The 22,928-nt window shown below is 30.2% G+C and overlaps 2 protein-coding genes across 2 annotated transcripts; both read left to right on the forward strand.

Annotated features, from left to right (window-relative positions):
• Window positions 1-445: 445 nt before the first annotated feature.
• LOC148199254 (putative disease resistance protein At1g61190) lies at window positions 446-5,019 on the forward strand. Its single transcript, XM_088113403.1, has 4 exons — window positions 446-665; window positions 2,462-2,671; window positions 3,542-3,586; window positions 4,394-5,019. Exons 2-4 carry the CDS (start codon window positions 2,476-2,478, stop codon window positions 5,017-5,019), a joined length of 867 nt encoding a protein of 288 aa, XP_087969529.1. The 5' UTR covers window positions 446-665; window positions 2,462-2,475.
• A 131-nt stretch (window positions 5,020-5,150) lies between these two features.
• Window positions 5,151-8,325, forward strand: LOC148199255 (putative disease resistance protein At1g61300). Its single transcript, XM_088113402.1, has one exon. It carries the CDS (start codon window positions 5,171-5,173, stop codon window positions 7,238-7,240), a length of 2,070 nt encoding a protein of 689 aa, XP_087969528.1. The 5' UTR covers window positions 5,151-5,170; the 3' UTR covers window positions 7,241-8,325.
• Window positions 8,326-22,928: the final 14,603 nt, after the last annotated feature.

The following is a 22,928-nucleotide window of genomic DNA, read 5'->3' on the forward strand; positions in this document are numbered from 1 at the left end:
ATTTAATTTATCTCTTAATCTATGGATATTTTATGAAAGTCTAGAAAGTATTTGAAGGCTTTGTGTCAAGGATAACTAGAGAGTAAGATAAACTACGTTTACATATAAGATTCTTTGAGAAAATTTTCACACTTATTGTGCAATTATAGTTTATAAAGATTTTGCCTAAAAATTTCACGATGACTTTAGTGAATGGTCATGATCCAATTATATTTATTCTAGTGAAAAAGCAAATAATAAATATTTTATATAATTCTTCTATAGAATAACACAACACTTCTAAAAATTAATATATCATATAGATCTTAAATTTAGATAAATTATTTATTAAGTCTTTTTTAAGACACTGCAAATAATAATAATATCATAAATATAGGAAGAGTAAGTACTTCTATAAAAGAAGACTTATGAGCCATGCTACTGGGTCAACGAATTATTGTTTTGTCATCACGCGTACAAGCGCGTATAAGGAAATTTCGACCAAACTGTCTCTTCCCGAACCGCGTCCAACCCTTGAACAGCCTATAGAATAATACCACAGACTCAATTCTATATACCCAACGTCAGACAGATGCATCTTTCATTTTTGCTCTCTGTTTTTCAAATCACTCCTAAATTTTGAAACAGAATCAGTAATCAGCCAGCTGGAAGAAGGGCTTTATTCGGTAATTCCTTTTTCTCTATCTGATTTTTCAATGAAAATTATTGCTTCACGGTCCTTTATTGAACTAGTTTTGTTTTTCCTTATTTATCTAATTTAGCATTTCATGATAATTGGATTCTCACTTAGTTGTAAATCAAAGTTAACGGGTGCTTAAATGATTACTTAAACCCTTCTAACCAGCTTGAATGAAATTTAAACTAATTTAACTCCTTAGAAAGAGATATCTCTTCTACCTTACAGTAGAAAGCCAAAAGTTGTTTTAATGTTTTGAGACTAGTACTAAGGCTTCAACGTCTTACAAAGTTAAAAAACCAAAATATTAACTTAATAAATGATTGATGTCATTTTTGTAAATAAAAGTTTAATTAAGATATTGGAATTTAGATTTTTTACAACGTGGTTATTAGACCTAAGAAATTTATCATATTAGATAAATTTAACGAAAATCTTTAGCGTAAAAGTGAAAATATATTCATGTATGACATCAAATGTTCTAGTTTCATACGTCAAAAGGCTATAAAACATCGTAATATCACTTTTCAAACTTTTTATATTAGTGAATTCATTCAAAATTTCGGTGAGAGATTGAAAATTAATTAACTTTATATTTGCGCGAGACCGTCTTCATTGCTCAAATCTTTCTCTTTTTCGGATGAAGATTTCGATGATCAGTCATCTTTCTTTCATTTTATATTAATGCATGTTGATTAACTACTTTAGGTATGATTTTCGTTCATTTTAATCGATTGATTTTGTGTATAAGTACTCTTTGGAGCATAGGTGCATTCTCCTTTCTCACTCACTACCAACAATACTTTATTCGACGAACCCACCTTCAAGAAGATTAATTTTCGTTTTCGTTTTCATTTTCAAGAAGGTTGAACTTGTTGGTATCGATATTGTTGAACTTGCTTCTTGTATTGTTGAACTTATTTATTGTTCATACTATACATTGTACATCCAAGCTTAGGATAAAACTAAGAGTGTATTCAAAACAACTCTAAATGACTTGAAAATTTGTTCAAAACACCAAAATATCATGAGAAGCCCCACAAAAGAATTTAAGTTCAAAATTCAAAATCTAAGTATGTGAAATATTTTTGCAAAGTTTGGAAAAAACAAAAAAAAATTGACAAAAAATAAAAAAGGACATTTTTTTAAAATCTAGAAAGACAGCCGGAACAAATGTTATGGTCATTTAAAAATTTATCGGAATTGATTTTTCAAATAATTTTTATACTTCACATAGACCTAAAGTAATTATTGGTGTTTTCTTTGAAATACAGGTTCTAAATAGTAGTAAAAAAAATCTAACAAAAATAAGAACTATAGTTATCAAAACCAAAAATCACATGTTAATACTATTATGTACTATAACATCACTAACTTGTGATAGTCTTTTTGAGTTCATAGTTTATATAGTATAAAATATAAAAAATTGGACTACATTTATTGATTTTTTTTACTTTTTAGACATGCATATAGAGTTGTAAAAATGAATCACTGTTAATTAAAGAAAAGCAAAATAATTGATCCAATATGACATTTTTTTTACGATAAAAGCCGAGAAAAACACTTGTATCAAGGTGAACTTTGAAAGCATGCTTAAAATCTGAATTGAAATATCATGTTATTACGGCGAAAGCCGAACTCATGTCTGACTCTGCAGCTGCATTTTCTTTGACACTTTCATTAACCCTTTGAGGTGGTGAGCATGAAATTTGATTAAGAAACGAAGTCACATTTTCCAACTGTGAATGAAATGAATATTAATTAGATTTCATTTTGTGGATTCAGGAAATATAGTAATAATGGGTAGGAAGAAAAATGAGTACTACTGGAGTCAAGTTGATAGAGAAGAAGATGGTGGGTTGAAGTGTAAGCACTGTGGATTAAAATTCAAAGGAGGAGTTTCAAGAATTAAAGCACATATTGATGGAGTAACAGGAAAAGGCATTAGTATATGTCGCACACCTCCGAAACATATCCATGTCCCATCATCACAAGGTACAACTATTTTTTTATTTCTCACTCACAATCCCACTCTGTATTGTGTATATCCTATTTAAAATGTTTTTTATAATTTTTGCCAAGATTATTAATGTTTTTACTTAATTAATTGAAGGACTAAACTTTAAGATGAAGTCTAAATCCTGCAGCAATGTAAAAAATCTCAAAGAGGAGAAAAATGTAAATAAAAAATAAATCTAAACATTACAACATATTAAAGCTGGGTCCTATATAAAATTTTTAGTGTCTCATTATTCCGTCATATTTTTTGTAAACTGATTAACTAAAAATAATTGTATTATTTGTATTATACTTTTACACTTATATAACACTAATTTTCCTTTATCATATATTAAATATTTCATCCCATTCTTTTATCTGTTCAATATTAAAATTTTATTATTAAAAATTAAAATAGTTTTTTTTCTTATATAGAAGAGTTTAATATAATTTAGATTTTTCTAAAAGATAAACATATAAAAGATCTTTTAAGAAAAAAAAATGCACTCGACTTTATATATAGTTGAAGTTGGTGAAAGGTTGGAAAAATAACTTATATTGTTTGTGGTTCAATGATGATGAAAGAGTTATAGGATCATCATTAAAAGTATGCATCTTTATTACAGATCCATCATGTTGATTTCCTTCTCTTCACTCTTGTGTTTGTATTTTTTAAGGTCATATACAACATAGCTTGCTTTATATTTTTCAATCATCACTTAATTATATTAGTTGTGTTAGAGAGAGATATCTTGTGAAACTTACCTCAATACTAGATTTATTATATTTTTTTCTTGAATTTAGTTGAAGTTTAAAAAAAATGGTAGATTTTTTCTTTTGTCTACATCTCTTGCATTAATGGTTTAGAAATGGATGGTGCTGCAAGTACATCATTAGCTGCTTTATTTGAAGGTACGCATTCTAGTTAGCATTCCATTTTGTTCTTTTTCTTATTTTCACATAGCTGTTTTTATCTTTTATTTAGGTGATGCAATATAAATGTATTTTTTATTTTAATTCTCAATTGTCAATTTTGTTTTCACCCAATGAAGATTTTACGTTTCATTACTATGCATTTTAAATTCACAGTTTTTTAATTTCTTACTGCGAGCATGATATAAAAGAGTATATTCATTACATTCCATATATATATTGGAATTGTTTTAAATTATCTATGAGGGCTAATTAAGTTTTCAATCACTTAAAAATTTAAACTTTATTTTAGTTCCTGTAATTATTTTTACCATTTCTAAACTCTCGCTTTTATATATATATATATATATATATATATATATATCAATATTAGTCTATCTCATGGACTACTTTTGTTTATTTTAAGTATGTCGTGAGGTAATATTGGTAAAAAAAATTTGACTAAAATTAATTAGTAAAGAAAAATCTATTGACTAAAAGAATTAAATATAATAATTTTAACCGAATACTTTAGCTTAAAAAATATGTATATTATTTTGATAAAGTAATATATATTTCAACAACTATTTTGACACGTAATATATTATAAATCGAAGAATTTCTTTTAAAAACTTCTTATTTAAATAGATTTCTATTCTAATATATTATTTCTTAATTAATACTAACTAAAAGGAAAAGTCAACAGACTACTGTTTAATGAGATTTTGTAATATGTATTATTTTTCCATTTGTTTGAATATATCAACACTCTTAAATGAATTAAGATTCACCAAAACAATGAAACAGGTAACGTAGAGGAATGTGGTAATGGTGTTTTAACTACTTTGAAAAGCAAATTAGATGAGTTGAGGTCCGATCTAATATGTGAAGAAGAGGACATTCAGGGACAATTACAATTGCTGGAGTCACATGGCAAGAAGCGCAAGAGAAAGGTTGATCATTGGTTGGAAGAAATACAAAAAACGAAACAAAGAGCTATTGATATGAAAGACTCACTGAATCAATTTGGGTGCTTTAACTTTCATGTACCACAGGGAGAAATGTATTTGGCTGAACAATCACAAAAGAAAATACAATATTTGACTGAAGAAATTCAAGAGCATAAGAAATGGAAGCCTCTGGTGTTGTCTAATGAATATTTTGGTAGGGAATTTGAGAAAAATGTTGAGAAGTTGTGGAAGCTTATGAGAGATGATCGAGTTTTCATCATTGGCATACATGGAATGGGGGGAGTGGGAAAAACATTCCTAGCAAATTACATGCAAAATGAGATAAAAAGGATCAAAACTTTCAAAGATGTCTTATGGGTCACTGTTTCTCATTATTTTACCATTTTCAAATTGCAAGAGCGCATTGCAAAAATAATAAAGGTAGAGAGCTTCACACAGACGATGAGAGGGAAAGAGCAATGATTTTGGCCAAAGAGTTGGAAAAAAGAGAAAACATAACACTTATTTTGGATGATGTTTGGAAATATATTGATCTAGAAAATGTGGGAATTCCTTTAAGAGTAAATGGTATTAAATTGATCATGACAAGTCGGTTGAGAATGTGTTTCAACAAATGAATTGTCTATCAATTAATATAGTAAAAGTGAACCCTTTCTATTATCATTATGATAGTGATAATTATTTTCGTACTTATTATTATCATGATAGCGATGATCCTGATAATGATTCTCATAATGATTTTGATAATGATGATGATGACGACGAGGATTATTGTGATGATTATGAAGAAGATTGGATGTTATTTTTGCTGAAACTCAAATCTTATGGGACACCTTTAACACTTTCCCCTCAAGTGGGGAATATTGCAAGATCTGTTGTAAAGAAGTGCTATGGTTTACCCCTTGGAATCAGTATGATGGCTCGAACCATGAAAGGGAAAACTGATATCCATTGGTGGAGACATGTGCTAAATAAATTTGATAAATTGGAGATGGGAGTAGATATGGAAGAAAAAGTTTTCACTGTGTTAAGACGTAGTTATGATAATTTAAGTGGAAAAGACTTGCAAAAATGTTTCTTGTACGTTGCATTGTTACCTAATTCTATGTTTAGAAACTGTTTGATTGGGAAGCTTGTTAATACAGAACTATTAGATGGAAATAAAAGTGTGGAGGAAATATTTGATGAGACAAATGTCATAGTGGATGAGCTCATAAACCATTCTTTATTGGAGGCCAAGGAAGCACGAGTTCCATCATCAGTGGAGGTACTATCAATGCATGGTTTAGTGAGGAAAATGGCCTTGAATATTTTGAGGGAGAGTGTTAGTAAGATGATGATAAAATGTAATGGAAATATGCCAGACACACAAAAATGGGCAATTGATTTGGAAGTAGTTTCTCTTGCTAGAAACAAGATAAAAACAATTCCAGAGGGCACATCTCCAAATTGTCCACGCCTATTGACCTTACTTTTATTTGAAAATTACATTACACATATTCCAGAGTGTTTTTTCACTCACATGAATGCTCTAACCACGCTTGATCTATCAGAAAATTTTTTCTTAAGATGTTTGCCTCATTCGCTATCTAATTTGAGGTCTCTCACTTCTTTAATGCTCAATGAATGTAACAAATTGGAAGATATACCTCCGTTAGGAGAGCTACAATCATTGTTAAGATTAGAGATTTCAAATTGTTCCATCAGAGCACCACCGGAAGGTTTAGAAAATCTAGTAAACTTGAAATGGCTAGATCTCTCCATGAATAAGAATTTGAAATTAGTATCAGGAAGTTTTCTCCCTAGTTTGACAAAAATTCGATACCTGGATCTTTCGGGCTGTATAGGAGGCATAGGAGTAGAAGATGTGAAGGAAATGACTATGCTGGAATGTTTTGCAGGAACATTTGTCGACCACGATAATTTTGACAATTATGTTGAAGAAATCCTGAATAGTACTAATGGACCTCAAACTTATTTCATCCATATGGATCATGGGAGTAAGATGTCTCTTTACAGTGAATCTTGTCTTTCCACATTTAATGGTCGAATTATATCTTTTAGAAATTGCAAAGAAGTGTTATATGTTCTTCCTCTATATATTATGAAATTATTAGTGTACTGCAATGATTATTGGGTATGTTTATGTGATGCTATATCAAATGATAATTTTCTTTTGGAGGAAATTTGCATTCATGATTGGCAAAAACTCACGAGCTTGTTTTGTTCATCTTGTTCCATATGCACCAATTTCCCAAAGCTTCATACTTTGAGATGTAATAATTTGGAAAGTTTAACTACCATTTACAAGGAATTGCCTGAGGAAGATATGTTCTGTAATCTCAAAACCTTGGATGTATACGAATGTCATAGAATGAAGATTTTGCTAACATTTTGTATAGCGCAAAAACTTCCACATCTGAAGTCTATAAGTGTGTCATACTGCAATTCAATGGAACAAATATTTGGAGTGGCTTATGATGATAGCGATGAAAATGAAGGTGAATATTTTCATTATAGAAACAACATTAAACTTCATAAGTTGACCTGTTTGATAGTCTCACATTTACCACAACTGAAGAATGTGTTCGAGGGAATTTTATATTGTAAATCTGGATTTGAACCATCCATATTAAATTGTCCCAAATTATGTAATCCCATAATAGAATACGTGGCTTTATGATTGTCCCAAATTCAAATTATATGAACCTAGAATATGCATGATGAAATTGTTTTATGCATTTTTTTTATTCAATACTCTATGCTTTCATTAAAATAGTTGAAGGGATAAGTTTTTCCAAATCATTCCTCTTTTCAGAAGTTCCATTCAAATAGAAAAATGGCAAGTGTAAGATGTTTTTCTTTTCTTCTGTTATGTGTGGTGCTGAGATCTTTGTCATCAAGATTATATCAAAGAAACATTTCCAAAAAGTTAGAAAACAAACCAAACACCAAGCTCCAGAAATTCAGTTGATATAAAATGCAGATTTAGATTATTTATACACCAAAAAGAGAGAGACTGTTCTTATTAAAAACTGAAACTACAACAGCATAAACATCAATAAAAAAAGGTAAAAGATGAGATTTTAATATCACTCTAGGGCATTGCTGAATAAAAAGAAATATCCAGGTGAAAGAAAAGCACATTAAAAAAGATGTCTCCTTATTATTTTGGAGGCTAAGAGTAAGAAAAGAGTGTAGGAAAAGGTGTGAACGCAGGTAGATAGCATGCAAGAAGAGAGTTGATATGAGCATGACACACATTGGTTAAGGGTTGTATATCCTGTGCTCTTTAGATGGGGAAAAAGATATCAATATTCCTCTAATCTGCTTTTGTGTTTGTGCAAGTGTTCATTAAACTGGTCTATCTGTTGGGTAAACTTTAAATGGACCCATTGCCACAAAGTGTTTTGTCTTATTGAAGATTATGCACCCCATTTGTAAAAGAAGTTAGGTATTGTGGTAGCACTATCATTACCCACATAGTAGTGGAGATTAGTGGAGATTAGTGGAGATGTTAGTAGAGATGTTAGGTTATAAATATGGAGATGTAGTCTTGTATGAAGTGTGGCACACTTGTAGTGTGTGCACCGTGGAGAATGGGCAGTGAGAAAGGAGAGAGTCTCCATGTTTGTGTATTGTGTGGAGAAAGTGTCTGAGTGTGTGTACTGTAAAAGAGAGATTAAAGTGTTGTGTTTGTATGTGTATGTTCTGGATAGTTTGTCCAGAAAATTAATTTATATAAAATGAAGTATATTTCCCAGATAACATACAAATTGGTATTATACCTCCCAGCTCGATTTCTACACTATCATGTTTAACGACATTTAGATTATGCATAGTCAAACGATATTTAGATTAGTTCCACAGTATATATCTAACAGCAAACTATATTTTTGAAGTCTTTGGATCCAATTTATTTAGAATTTAAGCTTCAACGTGTTTGGTTTGGAGATAGTGAGGAATTCCCTATTTGCTTCCAAGAGACCTTGAGGCATTGTTTGTAACTCACAATGGGAATGCTTATGAGCTACACTGTCATGGAATACTAGAAATTAAAAAAAAAAACTGAAGAGTTTGCTATGTTTGTCAAATTCTTGTTTCTTATGTAGTAATATCCAAAACCTCATACCTTTTATTCTTAACGGTTTAAAAGGTTTAACTGTATGAAAAGGTTTAACTTCCATATCTGAAGTCTATAACTGTTTGGAGCTGCTATTAGATCAAGGACATATTTGCATTGCATAACAATACTCCCTCCCCAAGTTCATAACTTTTCAATTGTTCCATTTGACCACAATTGAAGATCGTGTCTAAAGTAATCTTAGTCAGTGAGTCTGAGATTGGAAATTAGCGATTGCCCCAATTTAGAGAGGTTCCTCAAAATACAACTGAAAATTAGCGAAGGATATTTTCTGACAGCACTTGGAATATGAATATTAACCAAGTTTAGCCATTATTCTATGTATCTTAACTACATTTTTTAGTTACTTTCACAGCCAAAACATTAAATCTCGATGAGAGTCTCCAAATACTCCATACCAATAATAAAATTGGTTATAATAATGCTAAATATCCTAATGTTACTAACAAAGAATTGTTAATTAAGGACATAAATATAAAGCAAAGCCAACAACACTTGAAAAAAACAATACAACCATATTGAAATCCCCAAACTCTCAAAGGTCAAGGCAAATAAACGCCTCAAGAGTCTAGGGTGGGTCATGCACTCTAGAAAAGCCAAATGAGCCATTTCCTTGTTACTCCAAATAATGTGAATTTGAAATTTAATTTTGAAAATTCCAGCACTCCTCTCAATCTAAAAATCACCTGGGTTCAAGGACAAAATATAATAATTACCTTTACCGTCAATAGAAATATTTTAATTATTTAGCAATGTTTCTTTAAGAAAAATTGGAGTACATAGTGGAAAGTGTAATTTCCATATTGAAATTGTTATACAGGAAATAGGCAGAGTAGGCTACAGAACCAAATGGAGCACAGTCTGTTACTCTCTACTCGTCACCCCCACAGTGTTAATTCTACTAAGTGTAGTGAGCCACACCCTTTCCTCACCTACTATTTTACAGAAGATTTCATTTAAAACGTTAATGACACATTTCAACATTTATATATATAGTATTGATCAGGATGCATCATATATTGCTTAGAATGCTCTTGTATGCAGTTATTGTCTCATCTAAAATTATTCATTACTACACGAAACTAACGTAGATCAACTGTCCAAAATGGTTAAAGCAAATATTCCACAGATTTAGCGAAAATGGACCACCAATGACAACTTGTTAAACCAATATTATCATTCTGTAACGTATAATTTTAATAATTGAATTCAAAATGTAATTGGATAAAGGAAATAGCTTCACTATTTAAAAGGCGTTTATATTGAAGTTAACATATATTCACGTCATATTTGTACATATCTGAACAAGGATCACATAAAAATTGCTTCAGTGTTCAATAACTAAAGTGTACAAAATGGCTACACATGGAGTTCAAAATATAATTAAAGACACTTACTTGCAACAGACTGAAATGGACCATAAATTGAAAGAGAAACCATAACACAAAGTTGCAAGAGTCCAAACGGATAATCCAACTCCAATGAGTATAAATGGGTTTACACTGCAAAATATTAGAATTATATAAGGACTAATTTGTCTAAGCCAATGATAGCAATTATAAATCGCACAAACAATAGTCAGTTTCCACAACAGAGATCAGAAATTTTCATTATTAGATGATTACGTCTAACAAAATTAGGAAACCTTGAAAAATAGGTGTAAAGCATGGGTAGCTTAACCAAACGAGTGTGGTTAAATATATGCTGCAAAACATTATAGACATATGCAGTCACTAATTTAAAAGGATAAAAAGTCAAACTAAAGGCACATTTTGAGCTTCATAAATGGAACATGTAGCTGCTCACATACGTGATACTTTAAAGGAGAGTTTTAATCGGTAATTCATTTTTTCATTCTGATTTTCTAATGAAAATTATTGCATCATGTGTGGTTTATGGTTTCTTACCTCTTTGAATGAAATTTCAAATTTCACTCTTTAGAAATAGATATCCCTTCGACCCTATCGCAGAAGAAACTATTCATTTTCAAGAATTAAAGTACATATTGATGGAAGGAATCACTCCTCCTAACAATATCAGATCTTCACATCATTCCCACCCACATATGAATGTCATCACTACACACAAGGTACAACTATTTTTTATTTTTTCTCACATTCACATTTTCTTTTATATATTTAAATGTTCAATTTATTGTAATTTTTTACAAGGTTATTAATGTTTTTACTTAATTAATCCAAGGAATAAACTTTAAGATCAAGCAGTCTAAATCTTGCACGAATATAAAAAATCTCAATAAACTGGGGTCCTATAAATTTTTTAGTGTCCCACTATACTGTGATATTTTTTGTGAATAGTTTTATATTACTATTTTATATAACATATTTTCTATCCTATCATTATTGAATAATGTATTAATACAAATTAAAAATATTTTTTTTATATAAAAGTATTTAATTTAATTTAGACTTTTCTAAAAGATAACCATAACATCTTTTAGAAAAAAAAAAGTTATAATTAAGAAAATAAAAAACATAAACTTGAGTTTAAATATAACATGTATACAGGGATAAAAAAAGTACTTATGATTATGATAAAATTTCTTACAAATACGTTAACCAGGTATCATAAATATATTTATATATGGATAGGGGTAAGTATCATTTTATTCGTACTTATGTATTTATTATTAATAAAAATTTAAATTTAATTTATATTTAATTTAATTTATATTATATTATATTTTATATTTTTTTATTATTTTATTGAAATTTTATTTTAAAAATTTATAATTTTTAAAATATCTTAAATATTTATATATATCCGTGAATTTTAAAAAATTTATATATATTTTTTAAACAAGTATTAACAAATAACTGTTAATATTCAATCATATCCCTATTTAATTCAAACCGGTGTCATCCTATCTATCTATCTATCTATATATATATATATATATATATATATATATATATATATATATATATATATATATATATATATATAATCAATCTGACATTTAATATTTTTAATCATCTCATTTTATATGTTGAAGGAGTTGAAAGGGAGGGAAATGGCTAATAGGATTGGTGGTTCAATTAACCATAAAAAAGAGTTATAAGATCAATATTTTTAAGAGGCATGCAACTTGTGTTATAAATTCAGTGTTTGTTTTTTTCATCATTATTAGTCTTTTTCGTGGGCTAATTTTTTTATATAAAAGTGTTTAATATAATTTAAACTCTTAGAGAAAAAAATTATAATTAGGAAAACAAAAATAAACACTCAAGCTTAGATATAACATGTATGCATATACAATAACATCTGTTATTGGTGGTTTAACTAATAAAATAGTTCTAGAATTATTATTATTAAGAGAGGTATGTAACTTAGATATAACATGTATGCATATACAATAACATCTGTTATTGGTGGTTTAACTAATAAAAGAGTTATAGAATCATTATTATTATTAAGAGAGGTATGTAGCTTTGTTATAGATTTATTGAGTTTATTTTCTTTATCATTATAAGTATTTCTCCGAGACTAGATTTCTTTATAATTTATAATTAAAAATCAACATGTGACTAAAATTATTTAGAAAAAAAATAAAAAGTAAAAACAAAAATCTACCAAAATCAAAAGCATAAAATTATAAAGTTTAATTAAATATTTTCGCTTAGAATATATATATATATATATATATATATATATATATATATATGGCTTAATTTTTTTCAGTTTTATTTAAGGTGGTCCTCACTTTTTCATATATTTAAAGTGATTTCAATTTTTATAACTTTTGTTAATTTGATTTTTTTATGACGGCGTTTAAATTGTTAAATGCATAGTATTCACATGAGTCATTAGTAAATGAGGTGTAACTTCTTTTACATACGTAGCAATTGTCCAATGAGGGTCAATCACGTGACAGTTTCATCTTCCACCCAGAGAACGTGAAAACACGAAACTCTTGTTAACTATCGCAACAGCCACTATAGTAGTTCAAGAGCACCGAAAAATCTCAAATAGCGAACCCTAAATCATGAGATCTTATCCACCTGTTCGAACTTGAAATCCTAAAAATCACGAACCCTAACTCGCAAAAAGCTCCAAATCGCGAGCTTTGTCTTCTTCGCGCCACCAAACCTGTAAAAAAAAAAAAAGAAATAACGCAAATCACATAGATCCACCACACCGAAACCCTCATTAACCATCATGACAATCACTGCAGTAGTTCGAGAGCACCGCGAAATCCCAAAATGCAAACGCTAAATTGCAAGATCTTCTCCACTTGTTTGAACTTTTCATCCCAAAAATCACGAATCCTAACTTGCAAAAAGCCCCAAATAGCGAGATTTGTCTTCTCTTATGTGCTATCAAACCTGCAAAAGAAAAAACAAAACCCAAATCGTAGAAAGCCACCAATTGGAAAAAAATCACGAACCAGACACCTATCACGGCTTATCGCGCCTCCATCTTCGAACAACAACCTTCACAACAGTAACACATTGATTTTGGGTGGAAGATCAAACTATCATGTGGCAGTCCCTCATTGGCCAATTGCCATGTATGTCAAAAAAGTTAAATGTCATTCATTAATGGTTCACGTGGACACTATGTCATTAACGATCATAGAAAAAGACCAAATTGAATAAAAATTGAGACCACTTTGATCGTTTCAAAATGTTGAGGACCACTTTGAACAAAACTGACAAAAATAGAGACCAAAACAGGTATTAAACCTATATATTTCAACAATTATTTTGATATAATGTATCATAAATCAATTAAAATTTTGAATTCTCCTTTAAAAACTCTTTATTAAAATACAACTCATACCATCTTACTTGTAATATATTATTTTCGCATTTAATTGTTAATAAAAAGAAATTCCAACAACCATGTTAGAGTTTGTACTTAAAAGATATTTATATATCTTTTGTTTATTTAAATTTATAAGTACTCTTAAATCAACTAACATTCACCAAAACAATGAATCAAGTAATGAAGCAGAGTCTGGTAATGTTGTCATGACTACTTTGCAAAGTAATTTAGATGAGTTTATTTCCAATTTAATAGGTCAAGAAGATGACCTTAAGGAACAATTACAGTATATGAAGTCACAAGGTAAGAAGTGCAAACAGGTTGTTAATGAGTGGTTTGACAAACTGTGGAATATGAAACAACGTTATGGATATGAAAAACTCATTGAATCAGTCTGGTTCGCCTAACTTCAATGTGTAAGAAGGAAAAATAAGACATCTTATTAAAGGAATGCAAAATCATAAGAAATGCAAGCCTTTCGTGTTGTTAAGTGACTTGTTGGTAGGGAATTCAAAGAAAATGTTATGAAGATGTGGGAGCTTTTGTGACACGATAGACTTTTTATTTTTCACATATGTGGAATGGAGAGAGTCGAAAAAACATTCCTAGCAACATATATCTAGAGTCAGATAAAAAGAAGCAAAATCTTCGAGGATGTCTTATGGGTAACTGTTTCCCATGATTTCAACATTTTCAAATTGCAAGATGATAGATTTTTTATTATTAACATATGTAGAATGGAGGAGTCAGAAAAACATTCCTAGCAACAAAGTCAGATAAAAGGAAGAAAAATCTTTAAGGATGTCTTATGGGTAATTGTTTCTTATGATTTCAACATTTTCAAATTGCAATAGTATATTGTAGAGAAAATAAAGGTAAACCTTTGTAGATATGATGATAAGAGTAGTAGAGCAATAACTTTGGAATCAAAGTAGGAGAAAAGAAAAAACATAATATTTATTTTGGATTATATTTGGAAATATATCAATCTAAAAAAGGTGGAAATTCCCCTTGGAGTAAAGGGTATTAAAGTGTTCATAACAAGTCGCTTAAGACATGTATATCAATGGATGAATTACCTGTCAATTAGTATGATAGAAGTGGCAGTTTTCTATAACGATGATGAAAATGAAGAAGCTTCGAGTTGTTTTTACTATACCTTGGACACCTTTGGAAACCTTCGAAACTTCCCCTTCAAGTGCGAGATATTGCAAGATGTGTTATAGTACATATGATGGTTTAGCATTAGAATAAGTGTGATGGCTCGAACAATGAGTGGGAAATCTAGCATCCATGAGTGGAGATATGTCCTGAATAAATTTGACAAATAGGAAATGGTAGTGACGAAGAAGTGTTAACTGTACTAAGATGTAGCTATGATAATTTAGTTAGAAAGGACATGAAAAAGTGTTTCTTTTACAATGCATTGCTACCTAAATTTTTCTTAAAGAAGATTTGGTTATGATGATTGTTTATATGGGACTCTTAAATGGAAAGAGGAGTTTGGAGGAAATATTTGACGAGAGAATTGACCTAGTGGAAGAACTCATAAACCATTCATTATTGTTAGAACGTGATACAATTCTAAGAATGCAAGGTCAATGGAAGAAAATGGCCTGAAATATCTTGAAGGAGAGTGACACTAACACTATGTTAAAATGCAATGAATATATCAGAAACATATAGGACATACGGAAATGCTTAATTGATTTAAAAACAATTTTTCTTGCTAACAATACTATAGAAGAAACTCCAAAGAACATGTCTCTTAGTTGTCTACGCTTGTCCACCGTGCTTTTATTTGACAATTCAATAATAGGCCATATTCCAAAAAAAAAATTTCACATACATGAATCCTCTAACAACACTTCGTTTATCATAAAGCATAACTTAACATGTTTGTCTCGTTCTTTGTCAAACATGATGTCTTTCACTTATTTGATGTTCCATGAATGTTCAAAATTAAATGATATACCTTGTCTTTCTACATTTGAGTGTCGAACTATGTGTTTTAGAGATTGTAAAAAATTGTCACATGTCCTTTTGAGAGACCTTCTGAAATTATTACTAGACTGCAATAATCATTGGGTATGCTTATGTGATGCTTTGTCATCATACGATACTTCTACCTTCGAGGTAATTTGCATTGGTGATTGGACAAAACTAACGAGCTTGTTTTGTTCATCTTGTTTCTTGTGCACCAATGTCTGAAACTTTCAATCTTTGCAGTTTGATTATTTGGAAAATTTAACCTCCGAGAGGCATGTTCTTTCCTCTCAAAATCTTGTATTTCTACGAACGTCATAAAGTAGAGATTTTGATTACATGAAGGTTAGTGCGACACCTTCAAAATATGAAAAGTTTAATCGTATGACGTTGTGATTTAATGGAACAAATATTTGCAATGACTTATGATGATAATGATAAAAATGATGATGATGAAGATGAGGATGAAGAAAAAGACGAGGACGAAAATGAAGAAGAAGATGATGAAGGCAAACATGATAATAGTAACAAAAGTAGACTTTATAAGTTGACCTGTTTGAAAGTAATATGTTTACCACAATAGAAGATGTTGTGCGAGAGAACTTTAATTTGTAAATTTGGATTGGAATCATTCGTATTTGATTGTCCAAAATTATGTGAACCTATAATATGCACTATGAAATTGTTTCATGCATTTTTCTTTTATTCTAAGACATAGCTATGATAATTTAGATAGAAAGGACGTGAACAAATATTTATTGTACAATGCATTGCTACCTAATTTTTTCTTTCATTATGATGCTGGTTGATATCAAACTCTTAAATGGAAAGAGGATGATGATGATGAAGATGAAAACGAAAATGAAGATGATGTCGGTGAACATGATGATAGTAACAAATTAGACTTCGTAAGCTGACCTGTTTGAAAGTGATATGTTTACCATAATTGAAGATGGTGTGGGAGGGAATTTTAATTTGTAAATCTGGATTGGAACCATTCAAATTTGATTGTCCGAAATTATGTGAACCCAAAATATGCACGAAATTGTTTCATGCATTTGTCTTTTATTCAATATTATGTTGGTAGAGAATTTGAAGGAAATGTTAAGAAGATGTGGGAGCTTTATTCGAGGCAGTAGAGATTTTTTTATTTGCATATGTGGATTGTGGGAAGTCAGAAAAATATTTCTAGTGTCATATGTTCATAGTGAGATAAAAATATGAAAAACCTTCGAGGATGTCTTTGATAGTATTGTGGAGTTTCATTTAGTCCCACATCACTAAGTATTGTGAGATGTTGCTCTCCATTTAGCTATATAAACAATCCTATGTAAAGCTTAAAAGACACACCAAAATAAATATACTTTCTAGTGTAGTGTGAACGTAGGCGTACAATATTTAGACATTTGTACGTTAAATCATGTTAAATTCTTGTGTTTATTTTTCTTTCACTTATTTTATTATCTTGTTCCTAACCATTTTATGGATAACTATTTCTCATGATTTCAGCATTTTCAAATTGCAAAAGCACATTGTAGAAAAAATAAAGGTAAGCTTTTGCAAATATGATGATGTGAATAGTAAAGCAATAACTTTGCCATCACATTTGGGAAAAAGAAGAAATACAATACTTATTTTGGATGATATTTGGAAATATATCTAAAAAAGTGGAAAATACAGTACTTATTTCAGATGATATTTGGAAATATATCAATCTAAAAACGATGGAAGTTCTTCTTGGACTTAATGGTATTAAAGTGGTCATGACACCTTAATATGATAAAAGTGAGGGTTTTCTATGATGATGATGATGAATGTAAAGAAGATTAAGAGTTGTTTGGACACCTTCGAACTCATTCGAAACTTCCCCGTAAAGTGTGTGATATTACAAGATGTGTTGCAAGTAAATGTGATGGTTTATCACTTGCAATAATTGTGATGGCTCAACCGTGAGTGGGAAAACTAACATCTATGAGTGAAGATATGCCCTAAATAATTTTGACAAATGGGGTATTGTGGCGATGTACGAAGAAGTGTTAACTTTACTAAGATGTCGCTATGATAATTTAGCAAAAAAGGACATGAAAAAATGTTTCTTGTTTAGTGCATTGCTACCTAAATTTTTTTTTGTTAAAGGAGATTTGATGATGATGATTGTTGATATGAGACTCTTAAATGGAAAGAGGAGTTTAGAGGAAATATTTGACGAGGGAAATGTATGGATGAATTCATTAAACATGTCATTATTGTTGGAGCATGATTCAATTTTAAGAATGTAAGGTTTGATGAAGAAAATGGCCTGAAATATCTTGAACGAGAGTGACACTATAACGATGCTAAAATGCAAAGAATATAAGAAAAACGTATCCAACATACGGGAATGATCAATTGCTTTGAAAATAGTTTCTCTTGCTAATAATAATATAGAAGAAATTCCAAAGGACAGTCTCTTAATTGTCCACGCTTGTTCACCTTGCTCTTATTTGACAATACAATTGGACATATTTTAGAACTTTTTTCTTATACATGAGTGCTCTAACAACACTTGGTTTATCATAAAAGCATAACTTAACATGTTTGCCTCGTTCTTTATCGAATGTGATGTCTTTCATTTCTTTGATATTCCATGAATGTTCAAAATTAAATGATATATCTCCACTTGGAGAGCTACAATCATTGTTAAGGTTTCGAATTTTAGGTTATTCCATTGAAGCATTACCGAAAAGTTTGAAAATTCTATAAACTTGAAATGGCTAGATTTGTCCGATTATATCAATTTAGAATTGATAAGTGAATGTTTTCTCTCTAGTTTGACAAATTTTCAACATTTGAATCTCTGGCATTGTTTAGGAGGTATAGAAGTAGAAGATGTAGAGAAGGGATGACAATGTTTGAATGTTTTGCAGAAAGATTTATCGATCACGATAATCTCAATCGTTATGTGCGAGAAATCTTGTACAATGCTAATGGAACTCAAACTTATTTAATTGATTATCTTGATTCGAAGCACAATGGGCATAAGATGCCTCTTCGGGGCCGTGAATCTCGACTTTCCACATTTGAGTGTCGAACTGTGTCTTTTATAGATTGTAAAAAGTTGTCACATGTTCTTTCGAGAGACCTTATGAAATTATTACTAAACTACAATAATTATTGGGTATGCTTATGTGATGCTCTGTCATCAAATGATAGTTCTACCTAGGAGATAATTGTTAGATGTTACCTTCGAGGATGTCTTTGATAGTATTGTGAGATTTAATTTAGTCTCACATTGCTAAGTATTGTTAGATGTAGTTTTCTATTTAGCTATATAAGTAATCATATGTTAAGCTTGAAAGATACACCAAAATAAATATACTTTTTAGTGTAGTGTGGACGTAGGCATACAATATTTAAACATTTGTACGCTAAACCACGTTAAATTCTTATGTCTATTTTTCTTTCTCTTATTTCATTATTTTGTTCTTAACCATTTTATGGGTAACTATTTCTCATGATTTCAACATTTTTAAATTGCAGAAAAAATAAAGGAAAGCCTTTGCAGATATGATGATGTGAATAGTAGAGTAATAACTTTGCCATCAAATTTAGGAAAAAGAAGAAATACAACAATTATTTTGGATGATATTAGGAAATATATCTAAAAAAGGTGGGAAATCTTCTGGAGGTTAATGGTATTAAAGTGGTCATAATAAGTTATTTAAAACATGTGCGTTAAAGGATGAATTGTTTGTCACTTAATACGATAAAAGAAAGGGTTTTCTATGATTATGATGCATATGAAGAAGATTTGAAATTGATTTTGCCACAAGTTGGACCCCTTCAAACACATTCGAAACTTCTCTGTCAAGTGTGAGATATTGCAATATGTGTTGTAAGTAAATATGATGGTTTATCACTTGCAATAATTGTGATGCCTTAACCATGAGTAGGAAAACTAGCCTCTATGGGTGGAGATGCACCCTGAATAATTTTGACAAATGGGGAATCATAGTGGAGATGTAGGAAGAAGTGTTAACTGTTCTAAGACGAAGTTGTGATAATTTAGCTAGAAAGGATGTGAAAAAATATTTCTTGTACAATGCATTGCTACCTAAATATTTTGTTAGAGAATATTTCATTATAATGTTGATTGATGTGGAACTCTTAAATGGAAAAAGAAGTTTGGAGGAAATATTTCACAAGGGAAATGACATAGTTGATGAACTCATAAATCATTCATTATTGGTGAAGCATGATTCAATTCTAAGAATGCAAGGTTTGATGAAGAATATGGCTCGTAATATCTTGAAGGAGAGCGACACTAACACGGTTCTAAAATGCAATAAATATATGAGAAACATATTTGACAAACGAGAATGGTCAATTGATTTAGCATCATATATCCATAGTGAGATAAAAAGGTTAAAAACCTTCGAGGATGTCTTTGATAGTATTATGAGGTCTAATTTAGTCCTAAATCTCTAAGTATTGTGAGATGTTGTTCTTCATTTAGCTATATAAGCAATTATATGTAAAACTTGAAAGACACACAAAAATAAATATACTTTCTAATGTAGTATGGACGTAGGCGTACAATATTTAGACATTTGTACGTTAAACCACGTTAAAAATCTTATGTCTATATTTCTTTTTCTTCTTTTATTATTTGTTCCTAACCATTTTATGGGTAACTGTTTCTCAGGATTTCAACATCTTCAAATTGCAAAAGCACATTGCAGAAAAAATAAATGTAAGCCTTTGCAGATATGATGATGAGAATAGTAGAGAAATAATTTTGCCATCAGATTTGGGAAAAAGAAGAAATACAATACTTATTTTGGATGATTTTTGAAATATATCACTCTAAAAAAGGAGTTCTTCTTTAATGTTAGTAAAGTGGTCGAACACATTAGAAACTTTCCCCTCAAGTGTGAGATATTACAAGATGTGTTGTAAGTAAATGTGATGGTTTATCACTTGCAATAATTATGATGGCTCAACCGTGAGTGGGAAAACTAACATCTATGAGTAAAGATTTGCCCTGAATAATTTTGACAAATGGGGAATGGTCGTAGCGACATAGGAAGAAGTGTTAACTTTACCAAAATGTCGCTATGATAATTTACCAAGAAAGGACATGAAAAAATGTTTCTTTTTTAGTGCATTGCTACCTAAATTTTTTATTAAAGGAGATTGGATTATAATGCTTGTTGATATGAGACTCTTAAATGGAAAGAGGAGTTTGAAGGAAATATTTGACGAGGAAAATGTGTGGATGAATTCATTAAACATGTCATTATTGTTGGAGTATGATTCAATTCTAAGAATGCAAGGTTTGATGAAGAAAATGACCTAGAATATCTTGAAGGAGAGTGACAATATAATAATGCTAAAATGCAATGAATATATGAAAAACATATCCAACATACGGGAATGATTAATTGATTTAAAAATAGCTTCTCTTGCTAATAATAATATAGAAGTAATTTCAAAGGACACGTCTCTTAATTGTCCATGCTTGTTCACCTTGCTTTTATTTGATAATACAATTGGACATATTCTAGAATTTTTTTTCACATACATGAATGTTTTAACAACACTTGGTTTATCATAAAAGCATAACTTAACATGTTTGCCACGTTCTTTGTCGAACGTGATGTCTTTCACTTCTTTGATGTTCCATGAATGTTCAAAATTAAATGAAATACCTCCACTTGGAGAGCTACAAACATTGTTAAGGTTTCTAATTTTAGGTTGTTCCATGGAAGCATTACCGAAAAGTTTGAAAATTTTATAAACTTGAAATGGCTAGATCTCTCTGATTATGTCAATTTAGAATTGGTAAGAGAAATTTTCTCTCTAGTTTGACCAATATTCAATATCTGAATTTGTGGTATTGTTTGGGAGGTATAGAAGTAGACGATGTAGAGAAGGGATGACAATGCTTGAATGTTTTGCAGGAACATTTGTCGATAAGGATAATCTCAATCATTATGTGCGAGAAATCTTGTATAATGCTAATGGACCTCAAACTTATTTGATGTTCCATGAATGTTCAAAATTAAATGATATACCTTGTCTTTCTACATTTGAGTGTCGAACTATGTGTTTTAGAGATTGTAAAAAATTGTCACATGTCCTTTTGAGAGACCTTCTGAAATTATTACTAGACTGCAATAATCATTGGGTATGCTTATGTGATGCTTTGTCATCATACGATACTTCTACCTTCGAGGTAATTTGCATTGGTGATTGGACAAAACTAACGAGCTTGTTTTGTTCATCTTGTTTCTTGTGCACCAATGTCTGAAACTTTCAATCTTTGCAGTTTGATTATTTGGAAAATTTAACCTCCGAGAGGCATGTTCTTTCCTCTCAAAATCTTGTATTTCTACGAACGTCATAAAGTAGAGATTTTGATTACATGAAGGTTAGTGCGACACCTTCAAAATCTGAAAAGTTTAATCGTATGACGTTGTGATTTAATGGAACAAATATTTGCAATGACTTATGATGATAATGATAAAAATGATGATGATGAAGATGAGGATGAAGAAAAAGACGAGGACGAAAATGAAGAAGAAGATGATGAAGGCAAACATGATAATAGTAACAAAAGTAGACTTTATAAGTTGACCTGTTTGAAAGTAATATGTTTACCACAATAGAAGATGTTGTGCGAGAGAACTTTAATTTGTAAATTTGGATTGGAATCATTCGTATTTGATTGTCCAAAATTATGTGAACCTATAATATGCACTATGAAATTGTTTCATGCATTTTTCTTTTATTCTAAGACATAGCTATGATAATTTAGATAGAAAGGACGTGAACAAATATTTATTGTACAATGCATTGCTACCTAATTTTTTCTTTCATTATGATGCTGGTTGATATCAAACTCTTAAATGGAAAGAGGATGATGATGATGAAGATGAAAACGAAAATGAAGATGATGTCGGTGAACATGATGATAGTAACAAATTAGACTTCGTAAGCTGACCTGTTTGAAAGTGATATGTTTACCATAATTGAAGATGGTGTGGGAGGGAATTTTAATTTGTAAATCTGGATTGGAACCATTCAAATTTGATTGTCCGAAATTATGTGAACCCAAAATATGCACGAAATTGTTTCATGCATTTGTCTTTTATTCAATATTATGTTGGTAGAGAATTTGAAGGAAATGTTAAGAAGATGTGGGAGCTTTATTCGAGGCAGTAGAGATTTTTTTATTTGCATATGTGGATTGTGGGAAGTCAGAAAAATATTTCTAGTGTCATATGTTCATAGTGAGATAAAAATATGAAAAACCTTCGAGGATGTCTTTGATAGTATTGTGGAGTTTCATTTAGTCCCACATCACTAAGTATTGTGAGATGTTGCTCTCCATTTAGCTATATAAACAATCCTATGTAAAGCTTAAAAGACACACCAAAATAAATATACTTTCTAGTGTAGTGTGAACGTA

Source organism: Vigna umbellata, chromosome 4 (genome assembly GCF_029865625.1).
Source record: "Vigna umbellata cultivar VRB3 chromosome 4, Vumbellata_1.0, whole genome shotgun sequence".
NCBI lineage: Eukaryota > Viridiplantae > Streptophyta > Magnoliopsida > Fabales > Fabaceae > Vigna > Vigna umbellata.

Coding starts and splice junctions, on each gene's coding strand:
- LOC148199254 (XM_088113403.1), top strand. CDS start 2,476: ATGGGTAGGAAGAAAAATGAGTACTACTGGAGTCAAGTTGATAGAGAA. Junction 2,672..3,541: donor CCATGTCCCATCATCACAAG/GTACAACTATTT, acceptor TTAATGGTTTAG/AAATGGATGGTGCTGCAAGT. Junction 3,587..4,393: donor ATTAGCTGCTTTATTTGAAG/GTACGCATTCTA, acceptor ACAATGAAACAG/GTAACGTAGAGGAATGTGGT.
- LOC148199255 (XM_088113402.1), top strand. CDS start 5,171: ATGAATTGTCTATCAATTAATATAGTAAAAGTGAACCCTTTCTATTAT.